This window comes from Mastacembelus armatus, chromosome 5, assembly GCF_900324485.2.
Source record: "Mastacembelus armatus chromosome 5, fMasArm1.2, whole genome shotgun sequence".
Classification (NCBI taxonomy): Eukaryota; Metazoa; Chordata; class Actinopteri; order Synbranchiformes; family Mastacembelidae; genus Mastacembelus; species Mastacembelus armatus.
In genome coordinates, this window is record NC_046637.1 from 15,318,973 (window position 1) to 15,340,503 (window position 21,531).

The window sequence follows — 21,531 nt, forward strand, 5'->3', positions numbered from 1 at the left end:
AACAACTTCACTTCTTGGCTGGAGGGAATGTTTGGTAAATGGAGCGGTCTGATCCAGTCCATATTCATCTCAATGGCTGTGATGACTGCTATTTTGGTTACCTGTGGTTGCTGTTGCATTCATGTATTAGAGGCCTTTGCTAACGCCTTATTGATACAGCAATAACAAACAAATGTATCAGTCCATTTCACAGGATGACCAGGACCCTGAAACTCCTCCAGAGCCAATGAAGGAAGACCTGACTGTCTTTTACCCACTATGATAAATTTGTCTTAACTTCTGAACTGTAAGGCATGAATGACTCCAACATTGAAAATTCCTACAGGAAGTGATGTTGTGATGACTGTTTGCCCATAAAGACAGAAAGTTATGACATTTATTTCTCACTTCTACAAGTTATATTTAGCATGCTAATCATTTTAGATTTGTGATTGTGATCTTGTTTGTTTGTTTGTTTGATCATAGTTATGATTTTACTGTTTTTCCTATAATAGTAATAATTGTCATCTTTCTGTGTGTTTTACCAGAATAATAATCATTAATGATCTGCTAAACATTTTCATATAATAGTTATGCTAACCATAAACAGGAGGGATGTGTTAGAGAAATTAAAATGTTTACCCTCCTGTGACCTAATCCACCTTACTTTAGTATAACTGAAACACTTCTGAATGGGGCCTATTGTGTATTGTGGAAATATAATTGTTGCTCTCAGTGACTATTTGATAAGGGCCCAGATGTCTTTCTGTGAGAAATCCCCTCCCTTTTGTAGTTCCATGAAAACTGATGTGTTAGGCTGCAAGCAGCCAGTGATCCTCATGCTGTACCAAGGTGCTGTGTGACTGTTACTCCTTGCAAGTAAAACCTCTATATAATCTTACCGAAGTTCGTCCTCTGAGTTTATTTGTTAAAAGAATTTACCTAACACTTTCCGTACCCACTGTATGTCATTGTCTGCTGTTAGTGATTTTTCCATGCTATGACAAGCGCTTCTGAAGCAGTTCCTGGTTCTAAAAGATGTATCTTCTCCAAAACTGGAGGTCTGAATCGAACATTAAGAAAGCTCAATTTGGTCCTGTTAGGCACTCAGAATTTATTCTAGTAACCACAATGAGGTGTTATTCATTTAAGAGACAGAGAACCTTGATCTGTATATCTGGAGAGTAGTGTGAGTGATAGCCCAATTAACAAGATAAAATGAATGAATATGATTGCATATACTAAATTAAATTAGTTACTGTTCACCTCTGTATTTATGTTTTTACAGACTCTGACACTGACAGACTGACTCACCTTACTATTTTATTCTTACATACATGTAGCCTACATACTGCTGTAGCATCTGAATTTCCCTGGCAGAAGAACAAAAAAGTGTTCTAATATAATATAATGTTACTAGTCATCTTATAGTAATGTAGTTTTTTATTGTGTTGTTATTGTATTGAATGGATACAAATAATGGGAACACACTTTAGTATCGCAATGATTAAATGTAGGGAATGCATTTTATCATGCAGTTTAAAAGCTAAAGAAACAGTGTCAGCTGACACTCTACGTAAAGATTTTACTCAAACACATTTCAGTGTCTTATACATTAATGGATTTGGTGTGTGTTGCACTTTCTATAGTTCATGGCCAGTTGCAGCACTTGCAGGAGTCCCAGTAGATGAGGCCGGGCTGGCAGCGGTGCAGGTATGTCTTTCCTTGGAAGCATTGGAAGTAAGTATTCTTATCTTCTGGGTTCTCATACAGGCCATCAGGGCGGTCATGGCAGAAATCTGCCATGGGGTCCCTCGTAGTGGTAGGTGCTCGGGTGGTGGTGGGCTTTGGAGGGAAGCCTACAGAATCAGATATGGAGAAATATATCTTATGAACACAATAAACAAAGGCTATGCATTGCACTGCTAAGACTATGAACTGCAACAAAATTCAGCAAAAGGTCAGGAAAAAAATTTTGAGGTCTTTACAGTACTTACCCATGGACATCCTGAGATGGTTGATAAGAGGATATGGTCCATCTGAGCAGAAATATCCACCAAAGTCATCCATGTCTAGAGTCCACACATGAGCACCTCCCAGGTTATTGGCGTTCATCCACTGGACCTACAGGATGATCATATCAGTGATAAAGATGATTACCATACTAACAGTAAAATACCTGCAAAATAGACCTAGAAAAATTCTTGTTAGAGTGCTTGTTATTGTTGCTTAATGACATTCTTACAACAGCAGGCAGTATTGGTGCTCCTACTTACCTTGGAAGAATAGCTGCGCTTGTCATCAAAGCCCACCCAGGAACTGCCATAGGTGGCGTATGGAACCTCTTGTTCAGAGATCCATTCAATAGTTGCACTGCCAATGAAGTGACAGATCTTGTAGCACAGAAACAAATTTAGATGACTGCAAATCATGTTAAGATACAACAGTGTTGTGAACTGAAATGCTGTGGTATTAAGAACAAGCAAGGATGTCTGGTCCACAAAATTAAAATTTTACACATCAACAAACACATATGTATCCATCACTGAGGAGTTTTTGACAAACAAACTTAGCTCAGAGGTGACTCAATGTGCTGTACCTCATAGTAGGCCCAGAAGCCAGAAGTGCGTGTGTAGGGTCCAGCATCTGCAGGCCCATTAGCTGGTGCTCCCAGGCTATCAGCAGCACTGCTGAGCTAGGGTAGGTTCGTCCATAGGTGGGGAAACCCAGCAAAAGCTTTTCCACTGGTGCTCCCAGAGCCAGCCAGTGGGCTACAGAAGAGTTCTAATGAAAAAGACAAAGGACATGAATAGAACAATATAAATCTCAATATATTATTGTCATTAAGTCTCATGTCTACCAGTGATGTAAAACCTGATCCAATTGTGAATCAACAACCAGCTTTAGAACATTTAGCTCATTCTTTCAAAGATTAACAAGGCAGGCATACCTAAACAACTAACAACTAACTAAACAAGCACTAAAAGGGGAGTGAATATTGGACCTAATGGATATAAATGTGGATAGATGCTGGAATGCTGGATAGAATGCTATATAAACAGACTGTTAATAAAAATATGAATGTGAGTATAATGAATGTTAGATTAAGTCTCACTCATAGTTTTTGTAAGATCTCCTGTGTTTTTTCTGTCTTACGATATTGTGATGAATGTGCGAGCCAGAGTCCACAGAGCTGCGATATAGTGGGCTATTGTGTCCAGTATATGCCTCCCAGTGTCCATGGTAGTCATAGGTCATGATGTTAATGAAGTCCAAGTGACTGTTGATTTTGAAAGGTTTTTAGATTAGCAGTTAAAGTTTCAGTATTGGTGAGATATATTAATACAGTACATACAAACTCTAAACAAAAAAATACATATTGGTTGAGAACATTCCAATGATCTCGCCAATGTCTTCCCAATCAGTGAATACTGGTTTCATATTCAGTGCTGGACATATCTCCTACCCGTATATTTGTTTAGGTACTATACCAAATCTATACTTTTTGGATGCCTTACTTTTTCTGAGTATAAACATACAGTGGTGTGAAAAAGTCTTGGCCCCCTTCCTGATTTCCTATTTTTTTGCATGTTTGTCACACTTTAATGTTTCAGATCATCAAAATTAATTAGTCAAAAAGATAACACAAGTAAACACATCATGCAGTTTTTAAATGAAGGTTTTTATTATTAAGGGAAACAAAATCCAAAACTACATGGCCCAGTGTGAAAAAGTGTTTGCCCCCACTGATAAAACATAACTGTGGTTTATCACACCTGAGTTCAATTCCTCTAGCCACACCCAGGCCTGGTTACTGCCATACCTGTTCGCAATCAAGAAATCACTTAAATAGAACCTGCCTGATAAACTGAAGCAGACCAAAAGATCCTCAAAAGCTAGACATCATGCTGAGATCCAAAGAAATTCAAAAACAAATGAGAAAGAAAGTAACTGAGATCTATCAGTCTGGAAAAGGTTATAAAGCCATTTCTAAAGCTTTGGGACTGCAATGAACCACAATGAGAGCCATTATCTACAAATGGCGAAAACATGGAACAGTGGAGAACCTTCCCAGGAGTGGCCGGACGACCAAAATTACCCCAAGAGCGCAATGATGACTCGAGTCCACGAGTCACAAAAGACCCCACAAGAACATCCAAAGAACTGCAGGCCTCACTTGCCTCAGTTAAGGTCACACTGTTCATGACTCTGCCATAAGAAAGAGACTGGGCAAAAATGGTCTGCATGGCAGAGTTCCAAGGTGAAAACCGCTGCTGAGCAAAAGAACATAAATGCTCATCTCAGTTTTGCCAGAAAACATCTTGATGATCCCCAAGACTTTTGGGAAAATACTATGTGGACTGACAAGACAAAAGTTTGGCTTTTTGGAAGGTGTGTGTCCCATTACGTCTGGCGTAAAAGTAACACCAGACTTCAAAAAAAGAACATCATACCAACAGTAAAATATGGTGGTGGTAGTGTGATGGTCTGGGGCTGTTTTGCTGCTTCAGGACCTGGAAGACTTTCTGTGATAAATGGAACCATGAATTCTGCTGTCTACTAAAAAATCTTGAAGGAGAATGTCCGGCCATCTGTTCATGACCTCAAAGCTGAAGCGACTTTGGGTTCTGCAGCAGGGCAATGATCCAAAACATCCCAGCAAGTCCACCTCTGAATGGCTGAAGAAAAACAAAATGAAGACTTTGGAGTAGCCGAGTCAAAGTCCTGACCTGAATCCCATTGAGATGCTGTCGAAAACCCTCCAATGTGGCTGAATTACAACAATTCTGCAAAGATGAGTGGGCCAAAATTCCTCCACAGTGCTGTAACAGACTCATTGCAAGTTATCGTAAATGCTTGATTGCAGTTGTTGCTGCTAAGGGTGGCCCAACCAGTTATTAGGTTTAGGGGGCAAACACGTTTTCACACGGGCCATGTAGTTTTGGATTTTGTTCTCCATTAATAATAAAAACCTTCATTTAAAAACTGCATGAGGTGTTATCTTCGACTAATATTTAAATTTGTTTGATGATCTGAAACAAAGTGTAACAAACATGCAAAAAAATAAGAAATCAGGAAGGGGCCAACACTTTTTCACACCACTGTACATTGAGTGCAGTGAAAACAAACTTACAGTGAGATCTTGTTGACTTCATAGGCTCTGTCGATGGTGGGACGAATAGCAGCAACGTTGGCTGACAGCAGCAGCCGAGTCTTCCTGTTGTCCCTGGCATCATCAGCAAAGGCCTTGGACAACTCCTGCAGGCAAAACACAAAACACCTTAGATCCCTCAGAGCTAATTGATTATTACCTGTCCCTGTTAAAATAGTATGGGTTTCAAAGAAGACTGGGAAGGCTTATACATCTTAAAGGAAGGAAACTTATTATTAGGCCCGAGCCCACTGAAAGTGCAGGCAAGGGCCTATTGTTATTGCTCAATGAGCCAGGAGTGCTAAACTGCAAGTGGTCCCCAAGGTAGCATGGGGGACTGACCCACACCCCACCATGACGGGGCTGGGCGAGACCTGAAATGAAAATGTATATATATGATTGAAGTGGCCGTGGGCCTGGAAATCGTTAGGAATATTCTTATTCTTTTTCTTCTTCTCCGCTTTAAACTCTAATTTGACCCCTTGAACATATTTTGTTCAAGGTGTTTCAATTTTGACTGGTATTTATTGCTATTTCCTGACTTAGCACTCGTTAGCCTATTGGTTAGCTTAGCTAGCTAGTTAGCTTAGCTAACATGGCCTCTCTCTCTCTCTCGTTCATGCTTGGTGTGCCACATGTTTAGTTATTCCTCTGCCTACTTTAGCGATACTGATACCTGTAATAAGTGTAAGGTTCTGCTAGCCTTGGAGGCAAGGATCACTGATTTGGAAGCGTGGCTCGGCACCTTTGAACAAAAGCCCCATTAGCTGGTGTGGAGCCACCGAGCTCAGGGTCTGTTAGCGGTCCAAGGGCAGCTCCGGAGCAGCCCGGAGAATTAGCCTGGGTGACGGTCCGACAGAAACGTACTCCTAAGCAGAAGCCCACGGCTCATCACCTGCCTGTTCACGTTTCTAATAGATTTTCCCCGCTCAGCAACACACCCGCTGAGAAACCGACTCTGATAATTGGCGATTCCATAGTCAGAAACGTGAAGCTAGAGATGCCAGCGACCATAGTCAAATGTATTCCTGGGGCCAGAGCGGGCGACATCGAGTCAAATCTGAAGCTGCTGGCTAAGGCTAATCGTAAATATGGAAAATTGTTATTCACGTCGGCAGCAATGACACCCGATTACGTCAGTCAGAGGTCACTAAAATTAATGTTGAGTTGGTGTGTAACTTTGCTAAATTAATGTCGGACTCCGTAGTTTTCTCTGGACCCCTCCCCAATCTGACCAGCAATGACATGTTCAGCCGCATGTCGTCGTTCCGTCGCTGGCTGTCTAGGTGGTGCTTCACAGACAATTGGGCCACTTTCTGGGCAAAACCGGTCTGGTAGCGAGAGACGGCATCCATCCCACTTTGAATGGTGCAGCTCTCATCTCTAGAAATTTGGCCGAGTTTATTAGCCAACCTAAAGCCTGACAATCCAGAGTGGGGACCGGGACGCAGAGACTCAGTCTAAAACGCCTCTCTGCAGTTTCCTTAGAGCCGCCTCCCCCCTCAAACCACATAGAGATTGTGTCTGCCCCTCGAACATATAAATCAAATAAATCAGATGTTAACATAAGAGGAGTTATTCATAAAAACTTAATAAAAATTAAGACCACTCCTCTCACTGAACAGAAAAAACTGTCAAATGTGGATTATTAAATATCAGGTCTCTTTCATCTAAATCTCTGTTAGTAAATGACTTGATAACTGATCACCAAATTGACCTACTTTATCTTACTGAAACCTGGTTACAGCAGGATGAATATGTCAGTCTGAATGAATCAACCCCCCTCAGTCATAAAAATTATCATGTTCCTCGAAGCACAGGTCGAGGTGGAGGAGTAGCTGCAATCTTCCACTCAAACTTATTATTAAACTTTAATTCTCAGAACAATTATAATTCATTTGAGAGCCTCACTCTTAGTCTCTCGCATCCAAACTGGAAAACACAAAAACCAGTTCTACTTGTCATTGTTTACTGTCCACTTGTCCCTTACTCAGAGTTTTTAACTGAATTCCCAGACTTCCTCTCTGATTTAGTGCTTAGTTCAGATAAAGTTATTATAGTGGGAGATTTTAACATTCATGTAGATGTTGAAAATAACGGCCTCAGCATTGCATTTAATTCTATATTAGATTCAATTGGTTTCACTCAAAATGTTAATAAACCCACCCACTGTTTTAATCACACCCTTGATCTTGTTCTGACCTATGGCATCGAAATTGAACATCTAGTAGTTTTTCCCCAAAATCCTGTTTTGAATTTAAGATGATGGATCATGCAGCATTTGGAAGAAAATTCCACTACAACAGATGTTTATCTGACAACGCTGTTAATAAATTTAAGAAAATGATTCCATCTTTATTTACATCTATGCCAAGTATAACCATAGTGGAGGGCAGCTGCTTCAATCCCACTCCCTACCAAATTGATCATATTGTTGACAGTGCTGTAGCCTCACTTCGTGAAACGCTTGATAGTGTGGCCCCTCTAAAAAAGAAGTTAGTGAATCAGAGGAGATTAGCCCCATGTATAATAATTTACATATTCATACCTTAAAGCAGGCATCATGAAGGCTGGAAAGGAATTGGCTTTCCACAAATTTAGAGGAAATTTTTCTAGCCTGGAAAAAACAGTCTACTAACATATAAAAAGCTCTCCATAAGCCAGAACTGCATACTATTCATCACTAATAGAGGAAAATAAGAACAATCCCAGGTTTCTTTTCAGCACTGTAGCCAGGCTGACAAAAAGTCACAGCTCTGTTGAGCCCAGTGTTCGCTTAGCTCTCAGCAGTAATGAATTTATGAGTTTTCTTTACAAATAAAATCACAACTATTATAGATTAATTTCAGCAGATGCTTCCTATATCTGCAATAAAACAAATCTTCTACTACAGTAGCTCTTGAATCATCTGCAAGACCTCAGTTATGTTTAGATTGCTTCTCTCCCATAGATCTCTCTGAATTGACATCAGTAGTTTGCTTCATCGAAATCATCAACGTGTCTCTTAGACCCCATCCCGACTAGACTGCTTAAAGGACACCCTGCCATTAATGAACTCATCTTTATTAGACTTGGTAAATTTATCTCTAGTATCAGGCTACGTACCACAGGCCTTTAAGACTGCAGTAATCAAACCTCTACTCAAAAAGCCTAGTCTTGATCCAGGAGTCTTGGCTAACTATAGACCAATATCCAACCTACCATTTATTTCTAAAATCCTAGAAAAGCTGTTGCTAAGCAGCTATCAGACCACTTATACAGGAATGAACTATTTGAAGATTTTCAATCAGGATTTAGAGCACATCATAGTAAAGAAACAGCACTGGTAAAAGTTACCAACGATCTTCTCTTAGCCTCAGATAATGGACTTGTTCCTATACTTGTCTTCCTAGACCTTAGTGCTGCATTCGATATTATCGACCACAACATCTTATTACAGATACCATGTGACTGGTATCAGAGGAACAGCATTAAAATGGTTCCAATCCTATTTATCGGACAGATTCCAGTTTGTTCATGTCCATGATGAACCTTCCACACGAACAAAAGTTAGTTATGGAGTTCCACAAGGCTCTGTACTAGGACCGATTCTGTTCACCTTGTACATGCCTCCTTCGGCTATGTCATTAGGAAGCACTCTATTAATTACCACAGCTATGCAGATGACACTCAGTTTGTATCTATCTATGAAACTGATAACACAAAGTAGTTAACTAGACTAGAACTGACTAGAACTGACATAAAGGTCCATGTAACTTTCTACTTTTATATTAAAAGAAAACAGAAGTTATTGTATTTGGGCCCAAAAACCTCAGAAATCACTTTTCTAAAATTATAGCTACTTTAGATGGCATAGCTGGCCTCCAGCTCTACTGTGAAAAACCTTGGAGTTATTTTTGACCAGATTACTGTAACTCATTACTATCTGGATGTCCCAATATCTCCATAAAAAATCTCCAGTTAATCCAGAATGCTGCAGCCAGAGTCCTGACAGGAACTAGCAAGAGAGATCATATTTCTCCTGTATTAGCTTCTCTTCATTGGCTCCCTGTAAAATACAGAATAGAATTTAAAATCCTTCTTCTCACATACAAATCCCTTCATGATCAAGCTCCTTCATAACTTAAAGACCTCATAGTACCATATTATCCCAGTAGAGCACTTCACTCTCAGAAAACAAAATGGCAATCAAAACAATAGATGAGGTATTTGTCTAACAACCAAAAATGTCACCTGGTGGGCAGGATCACCAAAGTTTCTAGGGTTCACCATCTATGGACATGAATGTCTTCTAAAATGATTTAGTCTATGGTGGGCCAACAGCCTAACATGACCATCCATAAAGGAATGATACTAGTATGACTAAAATTATGACATATTTATTACTGGTTGGGCCTAATGAGGTTTTGCATCTATTTCATCACCAGTACCACATTTTAATTTAATGTGTTTATGGTGAGCTTAAGAATATCAGCAGTGAACTATGATGGGATTTGGAGCCAGTATTTAAAGCCACTACTAGAAGAGTAGGATTTGAAAAATGCAGATTTGGCTTCATCTAACTGCGGATTAAAGAAAAGCCACTGTGATGGCCAGCGATGCACATGAACAGTCCTCAAGGATGCACCACAGGAACAGTGAGATAAATGGGTTTTAAGCAATATCTTTCATCTGATTTTTCTACAAACATATTTTGCCATTACAATATCTAAATGCATACTACAATCACAAAACAGTGGCTTTTAGAAAGTCGGCATGTATAGTACATGTATTGAATCTCAGTCATGCGCTGCTGCATATAAATAAAGGTAAATGGACTAAAACTAATACAGCATTTTCACACCTATCTTCACACATACACCAATGTAACAGTCACCAGGAAGAACTGGGGATTCAGTGCCTCAGGCAAGGACAATTTAAAATGTTGACTAGAGAAGCTAGGGATCAAGCTAATAACTGTGGGGTTAGTGGACGACCTGCTTGAGCTCCTGAGCCACAACCACCTCAGTTCGGACTTTCAATAACTCTTATTGAAAAATGTAACCTCAATCAGCAGCGTGAACCTCTCCCTGTCCTCCTGTTGGCTGCCGCTGTGTGCAGGATACTCCCAGTCCAGGTTCAGCCCATCAAGTTATTGGTGCGCAGGAAGTTGATGGCAGACCTGATGAAAGTTGCACGACTCTCAGGCCTGGCAACCATGGCAATGAATCTAGTGGGATTGAGAAAAAAAACTGTGGCAACCATTCTTGTAGTTTATGATGTGAGAACTGAAAATGTATTAGATACATTAAAGACATTTCTGGAGAAATGTCTTTACACTATTTCTAGTGTAATATTTGAACATACGGGCTCAATCCATTGACTGTGCCTCCAACTGACAGCAGAGTCTTCAATGCAGGATTACTAAAAGAGGAAAAAGAGATTATTATTTCTCTATGTTTCATGTTCAATGACTGTTGACTGATTTAATATTATTTAAAAAGTGACAGGACTGAGTTCTTACTATGGTTTGACCAGTAATTATGGGTCTTCTCTAATGCACACATTCCACATAGGAGATGTGAAAAAGAAGAAAGAATCTTGTGATTGTTTCTCATTCTAACAAACCTTACTATCATGTATTATTAGGCGCGAGCCCACTGAGCCAGGAGTGGACAACTGCAAGGGGTCCCCCAAGGTAGCATGGAGGATTGCCCCACACCCCACCATGACATGGGGCTGTGTGAGACCTTTCCCAAAATATACATATTATGATTGACAGGTGGCCGTGGACCTGGAAATGGTTAGAAATATTATTATACTTTTTCTGTGCTTTAAACTCAAATTTGACCCCTGAACGTATTCGAAAACTCACGAAAATTTGCATCCAAGTCAGAATCATGAAAAAATGATGTTTTTTAACCCTCTGGGGTCTGAGGGGGTTTTTGGGGCCTGGACAAATTTTGACATGTCCTGACATTTGTGCTTTTTTTCAGTGTTTTTTAAACATATTAATGTCTAAAGTCTAATAACACTGTAATCAGCACAAAATTGGCTACAATAATATATGAGCAGCAAGTTTATACATTATTGTGTTTTGAGAAAAAGTGTTTATGCATGGCTAGTGAAAAACTACAATTTTTACTCACTGAAATAAGACCATAAAACACAAACAGAACATTGGTTCACAAGACTTTGGAGACCAGCATGTTGTAGGCTAAAGTGTTTACTTCAGAGTGCTGTGAATGTCATCTTGTTCACACATTCACAGAAAACAATACACTGATTTAAATTTTCTAAGACACTTTTTGTCCAGAAAGGCCATATGCAAGAGGGTGTGTCTGAGGATGAATAGTCATGTGATTTACCTGAGAACACAAAAGACGCACTGAACGTCCAGACAAAGGCGCGCATAATGAGCCTTTCAGTCAATGTAAATGGGACGGATTAGTGCTGTACAATACAACACAATGAGGAGCCAACGATCCTCATTTGAGTTAAAATCAGTGTTTTTACTCTGAGGACAAACTAAACTATTTGTCTCTGTGTGGAATGTAAGGAGCGCCGCTTCACGTGCGTAACGCGCCATCATCCAAACGCGTCGAAAAAGTGAGTAAATTCTATGATGAAGTTTGATATTTTGTGTCATTTCTCGGGGGCGTGCACATATTTACCTGGTTCACCTGAGATTATTTACATGTGAACAGTGGACAGTGTACAAGGCGGGACCGCATTACCTGTAATGAGGTGAGACAGGAAAAAACGGACTTCTCCTTACGTTCATACGGATTAAATCAAAAGTGATGATTTGTTTTCGACTTGAATTGTTTCACTCAAAAGAAAACATTTCAAGCTTTCTAGCCATATAATTCTTATTTTTAGGAGCCAAGTATTCGCTGAGATTCGGGTTGTTTTATTTACGCGTCTGTGAAGAGAAATGGCAGAGACAGAAAAGTCCGAGAGCGCACCCTGTCGGCTTTCTTTATTTAAAAAAAGCACAAGGTTTTGTTGTTATTATGATGGTATACCACTAAAACTAGACCCTTTACAGATTTGAATGATATGCTTCTTTTATCTGTACGATCAGAATTGACGGAGTAATTTAAGTTTGTTTCGGCCTTATCAGAAAAAGATGCGTCAAAACGCGCCGGCGCGTGCGTCGACCCCAGAGGGTTAAAGGTTTCATACATGACCTCAAAACAATGGCTCTACAGCGCCCCCGAGAAAAGTCGAAATACATTGGGCGTATGGGAGGCCGACCCACATTTTTTTCATCGCACACTCACCAAAGTCGGCACGCCTCTTGTTCCTTTCGGGGCAAGCAAAAAAGCTGATCATGTCGAGGTCGTATGACCAACAGGAAGTCCACCAGTCTGGATTTGATCTAAAGGTCATTGGGTTCGCCGTTTTTGCTCACCTCATACCCTTTCGAACTCGTCCAAGGGCTTTTGACCGATTGAGCTCATTTTTGGTCAACCTCACCTAGACACATGGGGCTGCAAAAGTTATCCTAATTATTTTGCTCACATTCACGGTTTTCCTTTGACGCCGCCATCCAGTCAAAGTATGTTTTTTGGCTCGCCAACAACTCTTCAACTTGTGATAACTCGCACACGCATTGTCGGATTTGAATTGGACCAAATGATGAATTGTAGTCCCTGCTGCCCTGAACCCATTTGATTAAACTAAATCAAAATAGGCCCAATAGCGCCCCCTGTGTAACAATTTGAAAATTGCCAACCAAAACATTTCCTTTGTCAGAACTGTACCGAATTTGGAACAGACATCCTTTAGGGCATGCCCATCAAAAAAGCCAATCGGACCCATGTCCTATTTTCAACGCTGATGCCTTGGCGATGACCAAATCTCGCCAATCATTTCCAATGGGAATTTTGCAAAATGTCCAGTTTTTGCACACCTCGTACATGAACGAATTTGTCCCAGGACTTTTGACCGAATGAGGTGATTCTTGGTCAGCATCATCTAGACATGTGGGGCAGCTAAAGTTATCCAAATTTTTTTGCTAACTTTCACGGTTTTCCCTCGCCGGACCACAGATGTTGACCTATGTATTTTCCAACTTCACATTGTGATAACTCACAAACGCATGGTCCGATTGATATCTGACCAATTGATGAATTGTAGACCCCACTGGCCTAAACCCATGTGACTTAAGAAAACCACTATAGGTGGAATAGCACCATACTCGTGTGAAGTTCTTAACATAATAAAAATAAATAATTTTGCAGAATGGGTAGCTATGCAAGCATTAGAATGAAATTGCTGCTACTGCTGTTAAGTTCTCTCCTTATAAAGACATACAGGGTGGAGATCGAAGACAGAAGACACGTGCCAAGAGGCTGGGACCAGCTTGTGCACCAACAAGGAGGAGCTAAGTCTCAACCACAGTTCCCCCCATCTATAGTCTGACCAATTGTATTCACAGTAGCATTCTCTTAAGTTCTTTTGTAACTCAGGAAGTTTATCCTTTCCTTGTGGAGTTGGTTGCAGATTAAGAGCTTTCTGACTGCGATTTTTGACACAAGATAAGGTCCTTGTACAAGCTTTTGGAATTTCAATTAAAAGCGGTCGTTTTGAATAAAGTCTTCTCCTCTGTTCATTTCCAATAAACGGACATACGCTAACAGTACATATGTTGTTTCTACTGGACATACTGTAGCTACAACTATGCAACTTACTGTTTATTGGTTCTGGTCCACATCATAGTTAAATTAACAAATTATAGATACATATGATAACACTGTGCATTTTGTGTTTTGTGTTTACTGTGTTTTTTTAGTTTTTCGGAGGACACAGCGTCTTGGTGTCGTTGTCTGGTGGCTCCCCATCTCCGCCTGCATGGGGTAAATTTGGAATATCTTAAGTCACTGCCCCACGCGGTGTTGGATATTCAGGCCCTGGAGCCACCTCTCACCAGATTTGGCTTGTTAAATGCCAGATCATTGTCTAACAACATTGTCTTACACTGAGACATTTTCTTACTTCTAATAATTTGGATTGTTTTTGCATAACCACAACATGGCTTGCGGCTGATGACGCCGGTGCTCTCCTTGAGCTATTGCCACCCAGAATGGGTGGGTTTTAACTTTCCAAGGACTTCGGGCAGAGGAGGAGGTATGGCAGTTGTCTATAAGGAGAATTTTAAATGCAAGCAATCTTCCTTTCTATCTACGTTTTCCAGTTTGAACTGGCCACTTTTGAAATTGACTAATTGACTGATTAACTGAGATTATGCCAAACTATGACCAGCTTCTCATTCTTGGTAATTTTAACATTCATGAGTGTTGCCCTGACAAACCTTTGGTGGAGGAATTTTTAAATATTGTTGACTCCTTTAACTTGGTACAGTGTGTTATTGGCCCCACCCATGAACTTGGATCTTGTTTTGTCCTATGGTTTGCCTGTGCTTAACTTGGAGATCGGTGAACATCTGTTCTCCGATCATATGCCTGTTCTGTTTGAGGTGGGTTTTTCTTGTCCCACCAATAAAACCTCTGCCCTTGCTCAGCGCTTTTTGGCCTTTAACTCCTTGTCTGCGATCTGCTTCTCTGCTGCCTGAGAGTGCATTGGTTCTCCACCCGTTTCCATCTCTGCCTCCTCCGAGGATCTAACTGCCTGGTTTTAGTCCTCCTGTTTGTCTGTCTTGGATTCAGGGGCTCCATTAATGAACAAACGGCCTACAGTTAAATCTGACCCCTGGCTCAACGATGGAACTCGAGCATTCAGACGGTAGTGTCGTAGAGCTGAACGTAGGTGGAAGAAGGACAAACTTTAAGTATCTTCAGATATGGAAAGACTGCTGGAGTAACTATCGGTACTCTGTTAAAAAGGCCAGAAGGCTGCATTTTTCCAATATTATTTCTTTGATCCTTTTTAACCAGTATCCACAACTAGAGGATGTGATTGGCCTTATGAATCCCTCTGGTTCCCCTCGTGAACCAACCCCCCGGTTCTTTAAGAAGGTTTTTCATTGTATAGGTCAACTGATCCTTAATATCATAAACAGTAGTTTATTATCTGGTGTGGTTCCCTCTAATTTTATGCATGCGGAGGTAATTAAGAAACCCGGTCTTGACAAGACTACTGGCAAATTATAGACTCATCTCCAGGCTGCCCTTTCTTAGAAAAATCCTTGAAAAAATTGTGTACACACAAAGTTTTTCCTGGATGAACATGACATTCTCAAGATTTTATCAGTCTGGTTTAAAACATTTCATAGCACGGAATCAGCCTTGATTAGGGTTTTTAATGATATTTTTAGAGCCTTTGACACTGGTGACCCTGTGATTCTTATCCTTCTTGGTTTTTCTGCCGCTTTTGACACAGTCGATCATCATATTTTTATTTCTCATCTACATGATGTCGTGTGTATTTGGGGTCCTGCTTTAGACTGGTTTAGATTTGACAGATAGAACATTCTCTGTAGGCCTTGCTGGCTTCGAACCCTCCTGCTCCTTTGTCCTTTAGGGCCTTTGCTTTTTTCCCTATATTTACTCTGACTGGGTTCCATCTTTAGACACCATGATGTCTCTTTTCATTGTTATGCCGATGACACCCAGGTTTATTTTCACCTGAAATGTAAGGAGGGTTTCACCGTTATATGCCTACTTGTGTGTCTTGAAGACATTCAAACTTGGATGGTGTTGAACCTCCTTCATTTTAATGATGCCAAGACTGAACTGATGTTGCTTTGGCACTTGTGCCTCTCATAACCCTTCTCATGTTAACTTGGGACCTTTGTTGCCTCATCTTAGACCACTGAGCACTAATCTTGGTTTCAAAATGGATACAGATCTTAAATTCAAAAATCAAATTAGTACTGTGGTGAAATCCATTTTTTTTTCATCTAAAGCACTTGGCTAAAATACGACCTCTAGTCTCCAAACAGCACTTTAACCTGCTAATTCATGTTTTTGTGATATCATGGCTTGACTACTGTAATGCTTTGTATGTTGGTGTCAGCCAGGCCTCTCTTTCGCGTCTACAGCTAGTTCAGAATGTGGCGGCACGTCTTCTAACTGGAACGAGAAAGGATGAGCATATAACACTGATCCCGGCTGCACTCCACTGGCTGCCTGTATCCTTTAGAATAGATTTTAAAATTCTGCTATTTGCCTTCAAGTGTCTAAATTGTCTTGCCCTACCTTACCTTTTTGAAATTCTCTGTCCCTATACTCCTAGCTGCTCTTTTAGATCAGCTGAACTCCTGCTGCTTGATATTCCGAAATCTAGGAGGAGGCACCTTGGTGCTGTAGCTGCTGTGGAACAATTTGCCTCTGTATATCAAGCTTCCACACTATCTATGTTTAAAACACAACTCAAAATTTTTATTCTTTAGCTTTTGGACCAGAGTGAATGATTGATTGTTTAATTGATTTTTATAATTTCTTATTTTTTATTCTTTTTTATTTTTCTTACTTATTTATTGTATTTTCTCTTTGTTCTGATTTTGTTTTATGTTTTCTGCTTACTGTTGATATCGTGTATGGCACTTTGTGTCAGTTGTTACTGTTTTTAAAGTGCCTTATAAGTAAAAGTATTATTAGGCCCGAGCCCCCACCGAAGGTGAAGGCAAGGGACTATTATAACTGCTCAATATGCAGGAACCCACTAACCGGGTCAGTCACTAACGGACCACTAAACAGTGACCCGGACCCCACCATGACGTGGGGATGCGCGAGACCTTTCCGAAAATATATATATTGGGGGTGCTGAAAAAAACGCTATATTGTTTTTGTTAGGATTATTTATTAGGCCCGAGCCCCCACCGAAGGTGAAGGCAAGGGACTATTATAACTGCTCAATATGCAGAAACCCACTATCCGGGTCAGAGTCACTAACGGACCACTAAACAGTGACCCGGACCCCACCATGACGTAGGGATGCGCAAGACCTTTCCGAAAATATATATATTGGGGGGGCTGGAAAAACGGCTATATTGTTATTGTTACGATTATTATTATTCTTCTTTTTATTCTGCGTAAAAACCTCTAATTTGACCCCCTCAACATATTCGAAAACTCACGAAAATTTGCCCAAAATTCAGGATCGTGAAAAAATTTTGTTTTTTAATACTTTTATAAACAACCTCAAAACAATGGCTCTACAGCGCCCCCTACAAAAGTGAAAATACATTACGCCAATGGGGGCCCGACCCACACTTTTTTCATCGCACAGCCACCAAATCCGGTACACATGTTCTTCGTGTCGGGGCAAGCAAAAAACCATATGACGGCGATGCTGCACGGTAAACAGGAAGTCCGCCATATTGGATTGAAATTTGAAAATTGCGATCTCGCCATTTTTGCACACTTCGTACTTTAACGAACTCGTCCTAGGGCTTTTCACCGATTGAGCTGTGGTTTGGTCAAAATCATCCAAAGATGAGGGGGGTCAAAAGTTATCCAAATTATTTTGCTAACTTTCACGGTTTTCGCATGACGCCGCCGACCATGTGACCTACGATTTTTGCCCCGCCCTCAAACTTTCAAATTGTTATAACTTCCACACGCATCGTCGGATTTGAATGGGATCAATTGATGAATTGTAGTCCCCATGGGCCTGAACCCATGTGATTGAACAAAATCACGATTGGTGCAATAGCGCCCCCTACAGATTGAATCAAATATTTGTATGGAGCGTCAAAAATTTAGTTTTTCCAAAACGTACCAAATTTGGCACAAAATTCCATTAGGCCATCCCGATCAGAAAAGCCAACCAGACCCATGCCCTATTTTCAACGGTGTTGCCACGGCGACGACCGAAAGCCGCCATTCATTTCCAATGGGGATTTTCCGAAACGTACCGTTTTTGCACACGTCGTACTTTAACGAACTTGTCCTAGGGCTTTTGGCCAAATGAGCTCATTCTTTGTCAACATCACCTAGAGATGTGGCACATCAAAAGTTATCCAAATTATTTTGCTAACTTTTACGGTTTTCCGGTACCGCAGCCAGAGAGTTGGCGTCCGCTCTTTCGCTCGTTTATGTCCAATTTGAATGCAGACCAAAAATTTACTTTGTCACATTTGAATATAGTTTGACACAAAAATTCCTTTAGGGGATACCGATCAAAAAAGCCAATCAGACCTATGGTCTATTTTCAAAGGTGTTGCCGTGGTGATGACCGAAAGCCTCCATTCATTTCCAATGGGAATTTTACAAAATGTACCGTTTTTTCACACGACTTACTTTACCAAACTCATCCTATTGCTTTTGGCTTAATGACCTCACTTAGAGGTGTGGAGCATCAAGAGAACCAAATTATTTTGATAACTGTTATGGTTTTCCAGTACCGCAGCCAGGTAGTTGGCTCTGCTTTCTTCCTCGCATATGGACAATTTGTATTGAGAAAAAAATTTTTTAATTTGTCACACTTGACTATACTATTGCACAAAAATCCTTTAACATATACTGATAAGAAAAGCCAATCAGACCCATACCCTATTTTCAATAGTGTTGCCTTGGCGATGACAGAAATCCACCATATATTTTCAATGACAATTCTTTCTAATGGGACACAAAATGGCTGTCAAGTTTTCAGGGGGTAAAAATGGATCCCACTGAAATCACTGGCTACACAGTTTGACTTCGGCACCAGGGGATGGTCACCGTCTGGGCTGTAATGGACGGTCACGGGTGGATACAGGGGAACCTCGGCGGGTCACGGCGGGTCGCGAACGGCGAGGGCCGTTCATCGCCGCTTGCGGCTATATTTATTATTATTATTATTATTCTTCTAACCAGAAATCCTTAAAATGACCCCCTCAACATATTCAAAAACTCACGAAAATTTGCACAAAATTAAAAAAAGTGCAAAGTTTTTGTTTTGTAATACTTTTATAAACAACCTCAAAACAATGGCTCCACAGCGCCCCCTACAAACATGAAAATACATTACGCCAATGGAGGCCCGACCGACACTTTTTTCATCGCAGAGTCACCAAATCCGGTACGCATGTTCTTCGTGTCGGGGCAAGCAAAAAACCTTATGATGTCGATGCCACACGACCAACAGGAAGTCCACCAGCCTGGAGTTTACCTAAAGGTCATTGAGTTCGCCGTTTTTTGCTCACCTCGCATTCTTTCGAACTCGTCCTAGGGCTTTTCACCGATTGAGCTGTGGTTTGGTAGAAATCATCCAAAGATGAGGGGGGTCAAAAGTTATCCAAATTTTTTTGCTAACTTTCACGGTTTTCCCTTGACGCCGCCGACCATGTGACCTACGATTTTTGCTCCGCCCACAAACTTTCAAATTGTTATAACTTCCACACGCATCGTCGGATTTGAATGGGATCAATTGATGAATTGTAGTCCCCATGGGCCTGAACCCATGTGATTGAACAAAATCACGATTGGTGCAATAGCGCCCCCTACAGATTGAATCAAATATTTGTATGGAGCACCAAAAATTTTGTTTTTCCAAAATGTACCAAATTTGGCACAAAATTCCATTAGGCAATCCCAATCAGAAAAGCCAACCAGACCCATGCCCTATTTTCAACGGTGTTGCCACGGCGCCGACCGAAAGCCGCCATTCATTTCCAATGGGGATTTTCCGAAACGTACCGTTTTTGCACACGTCGTACTTTAACGAACTTGTCCTAGGGCTTTTGGCCAAATGAGCTCATTCTTTGTCAACATCACCTAGAGATGTGGAACATCAAAAGTTATCCAAATTATTTTGATAACTTTTACGGTTTTCCGGTACCGCAGCCAGAGAGTTGGCGTCTGCTCTTTCGCTCGTTTATGTCCAATTTGAATGCAGACCAAAAAATTTTGTTTGTCACACTTGAATATAATTTTGCAAAAAAATTCCTTTAGGGGATACCAATCAAAAAAGCCAATCAGACCTATGCCCTATTTTCAAAGGTGTTGCCGTGGCGATGACCGAAAGCCTCCATTCATTTCCAATGAGAATTTTACAAAATGTACCGTTTTAGCACACGACTTACTTTACCAAACTCATCATAGTGCTTTTGGCTTAATGACCTCACTTAGAGATGTGGAGCATCAAGAGAACCAAATTATTTTGATAACTGCTATGGTTTTCCAGTACCGCAGCCAGGGAGTTGGCTCTGCTTTCGCCCTCGCGTATGGGCAATTTATATTGAGAATAACAAAAGTTAGTTTGTCACACTTGAATATATTGCTGCACAAAAATCCTTTAGCATATTCCCATCAGAAAAGTCCATCAGACCCATGCCCTATTTTCAAAAGTGTTGCCTTGGCGATGACTGAAACCCACCACATATTTTCAATGAGAATTCTGTCTAATGGGACACAAAATGGCTGTCATGTTTTCAGGCTGAAAATGTGGATCCCACTGAAATCACTGGCTATGCAGTTTGACTTCGGCACAAGGGGCTGGTCACGGGCTGGGCTGTAATGGGCGGTCACGGGTGGATACAGGGGCACGCGGCGGGTCACGGCGGGTCGCGAACGGCGAGGGCCGTTCATCGCCGCTTGCGGCTATATTTAGGCCCGAGCCCCCACCGAAGGTGAAGGCAAGGGACTATTATAACTGCTCAATATGCAGAAACCCACTATCCGGGTCAGAGTCACTAACGGACCACTAAACAGTGACCCGGACCCCACCATGACGTAGGGATGCGCAAGACCTTTCCGAAAATATATATATTGGGGGGGCTGGAAAAACGGCTATATTGTTATTGTTAGGATTATTATTATTCTTCTTTTTATTCTGCGTAAAAACCTCTAATTTGACCCCCTCAACATATTCGAAAACTCACGAAAATTTGCCCAAAATTCAGGATCGTGAAAAAATTTTGTTTTTTAATACTTTTATAAACAACCTCAAAACAATGGCTCTACAGCGCCCCCTACAAAAGTGAAAATACATTACGCCAATGGGGGCCCGACCCACACTTTTTTCATCGCACAGCCACCAAATCCGGTACACATGTTCTTCGTGTCGGGGCAAGCAAAAAACCATATGACGGCGATGCTGCACGGTAAACAGGAAGTCCGCCATATTGGATTGAAATTTGAAAATTGCGATCTCGCCATTTTTGCACACTTCGTACTTTAACGAACTCGTCCTAGGGCTTTTCACCGATTGAGCTGTGGTTTGGTCAAAATCATCCAAAGATGAGGGGGGTCAAAAGTTATCCAAATTATTTTGCTAACTTTCACGGTTTTCGCATGACGCCGCCGACCATGTGACCTACGATTTTTGCCCCGCCCTCAAACTTTCAAATTGTTATAACTTCCACACGCATCGTCGGATTTGAATGGGATCAATTGATGAATTGTAGTCCCCATGGGCCTGAACCCATGTGATTGAACAAAATCACGATTGGTGCAATAGCGCCCCCTACAGATTGAATCAAATATTTGTATGGAGCGTCAAAAATTTAGTTTTTCCAAAACGTACCAAAT

At 40.9% G+C, this 21,531-nt stretch overlaps 1 protein-coding gene across 1 annotated transcript in view; it reads right to left on the minus strand.

Annotated features, from left to right (window-relative positions):
- Window positions 1–1,549: 1,549 nt before the first annotated feature.
- LOC113130370 (acidic mammalian chitinase-like) overlaps window positions 1,550–21,531 on the minus strand; it is a 29,339-nt gene continuing 9,357 nt past the window's right edge. Inside the window, 10 exon segments of the mRNA XM_026306941.1 lie at window positions 1,550–1,838; window positions 1,977–2,103; window positions 2,256–2,372; window positions 2,579–2,674; window positions 2,677–2,763; window positions 3,136–3,259; window positions 5,114–5,238; window positions 10,176–10,261; window positions 10,264–10,340; window positions 10,478–10,534. Coding sequence (XP_026162726.1) covers window positions 1,630–1,838; window positions 1,977–2,103; window positions 2,256–2,372; window positions 2,579–2,674; window positions 2,677–2,763; window positions 3,136–3,259; window positions 5,114–5,238; window positions 10,176–10,261; window positions 10,264–10,340; window positions 10,478–10,534 — 1,105 coding nt within the window. The 3' untranslated portion in view covers window positions 1,550–1,629.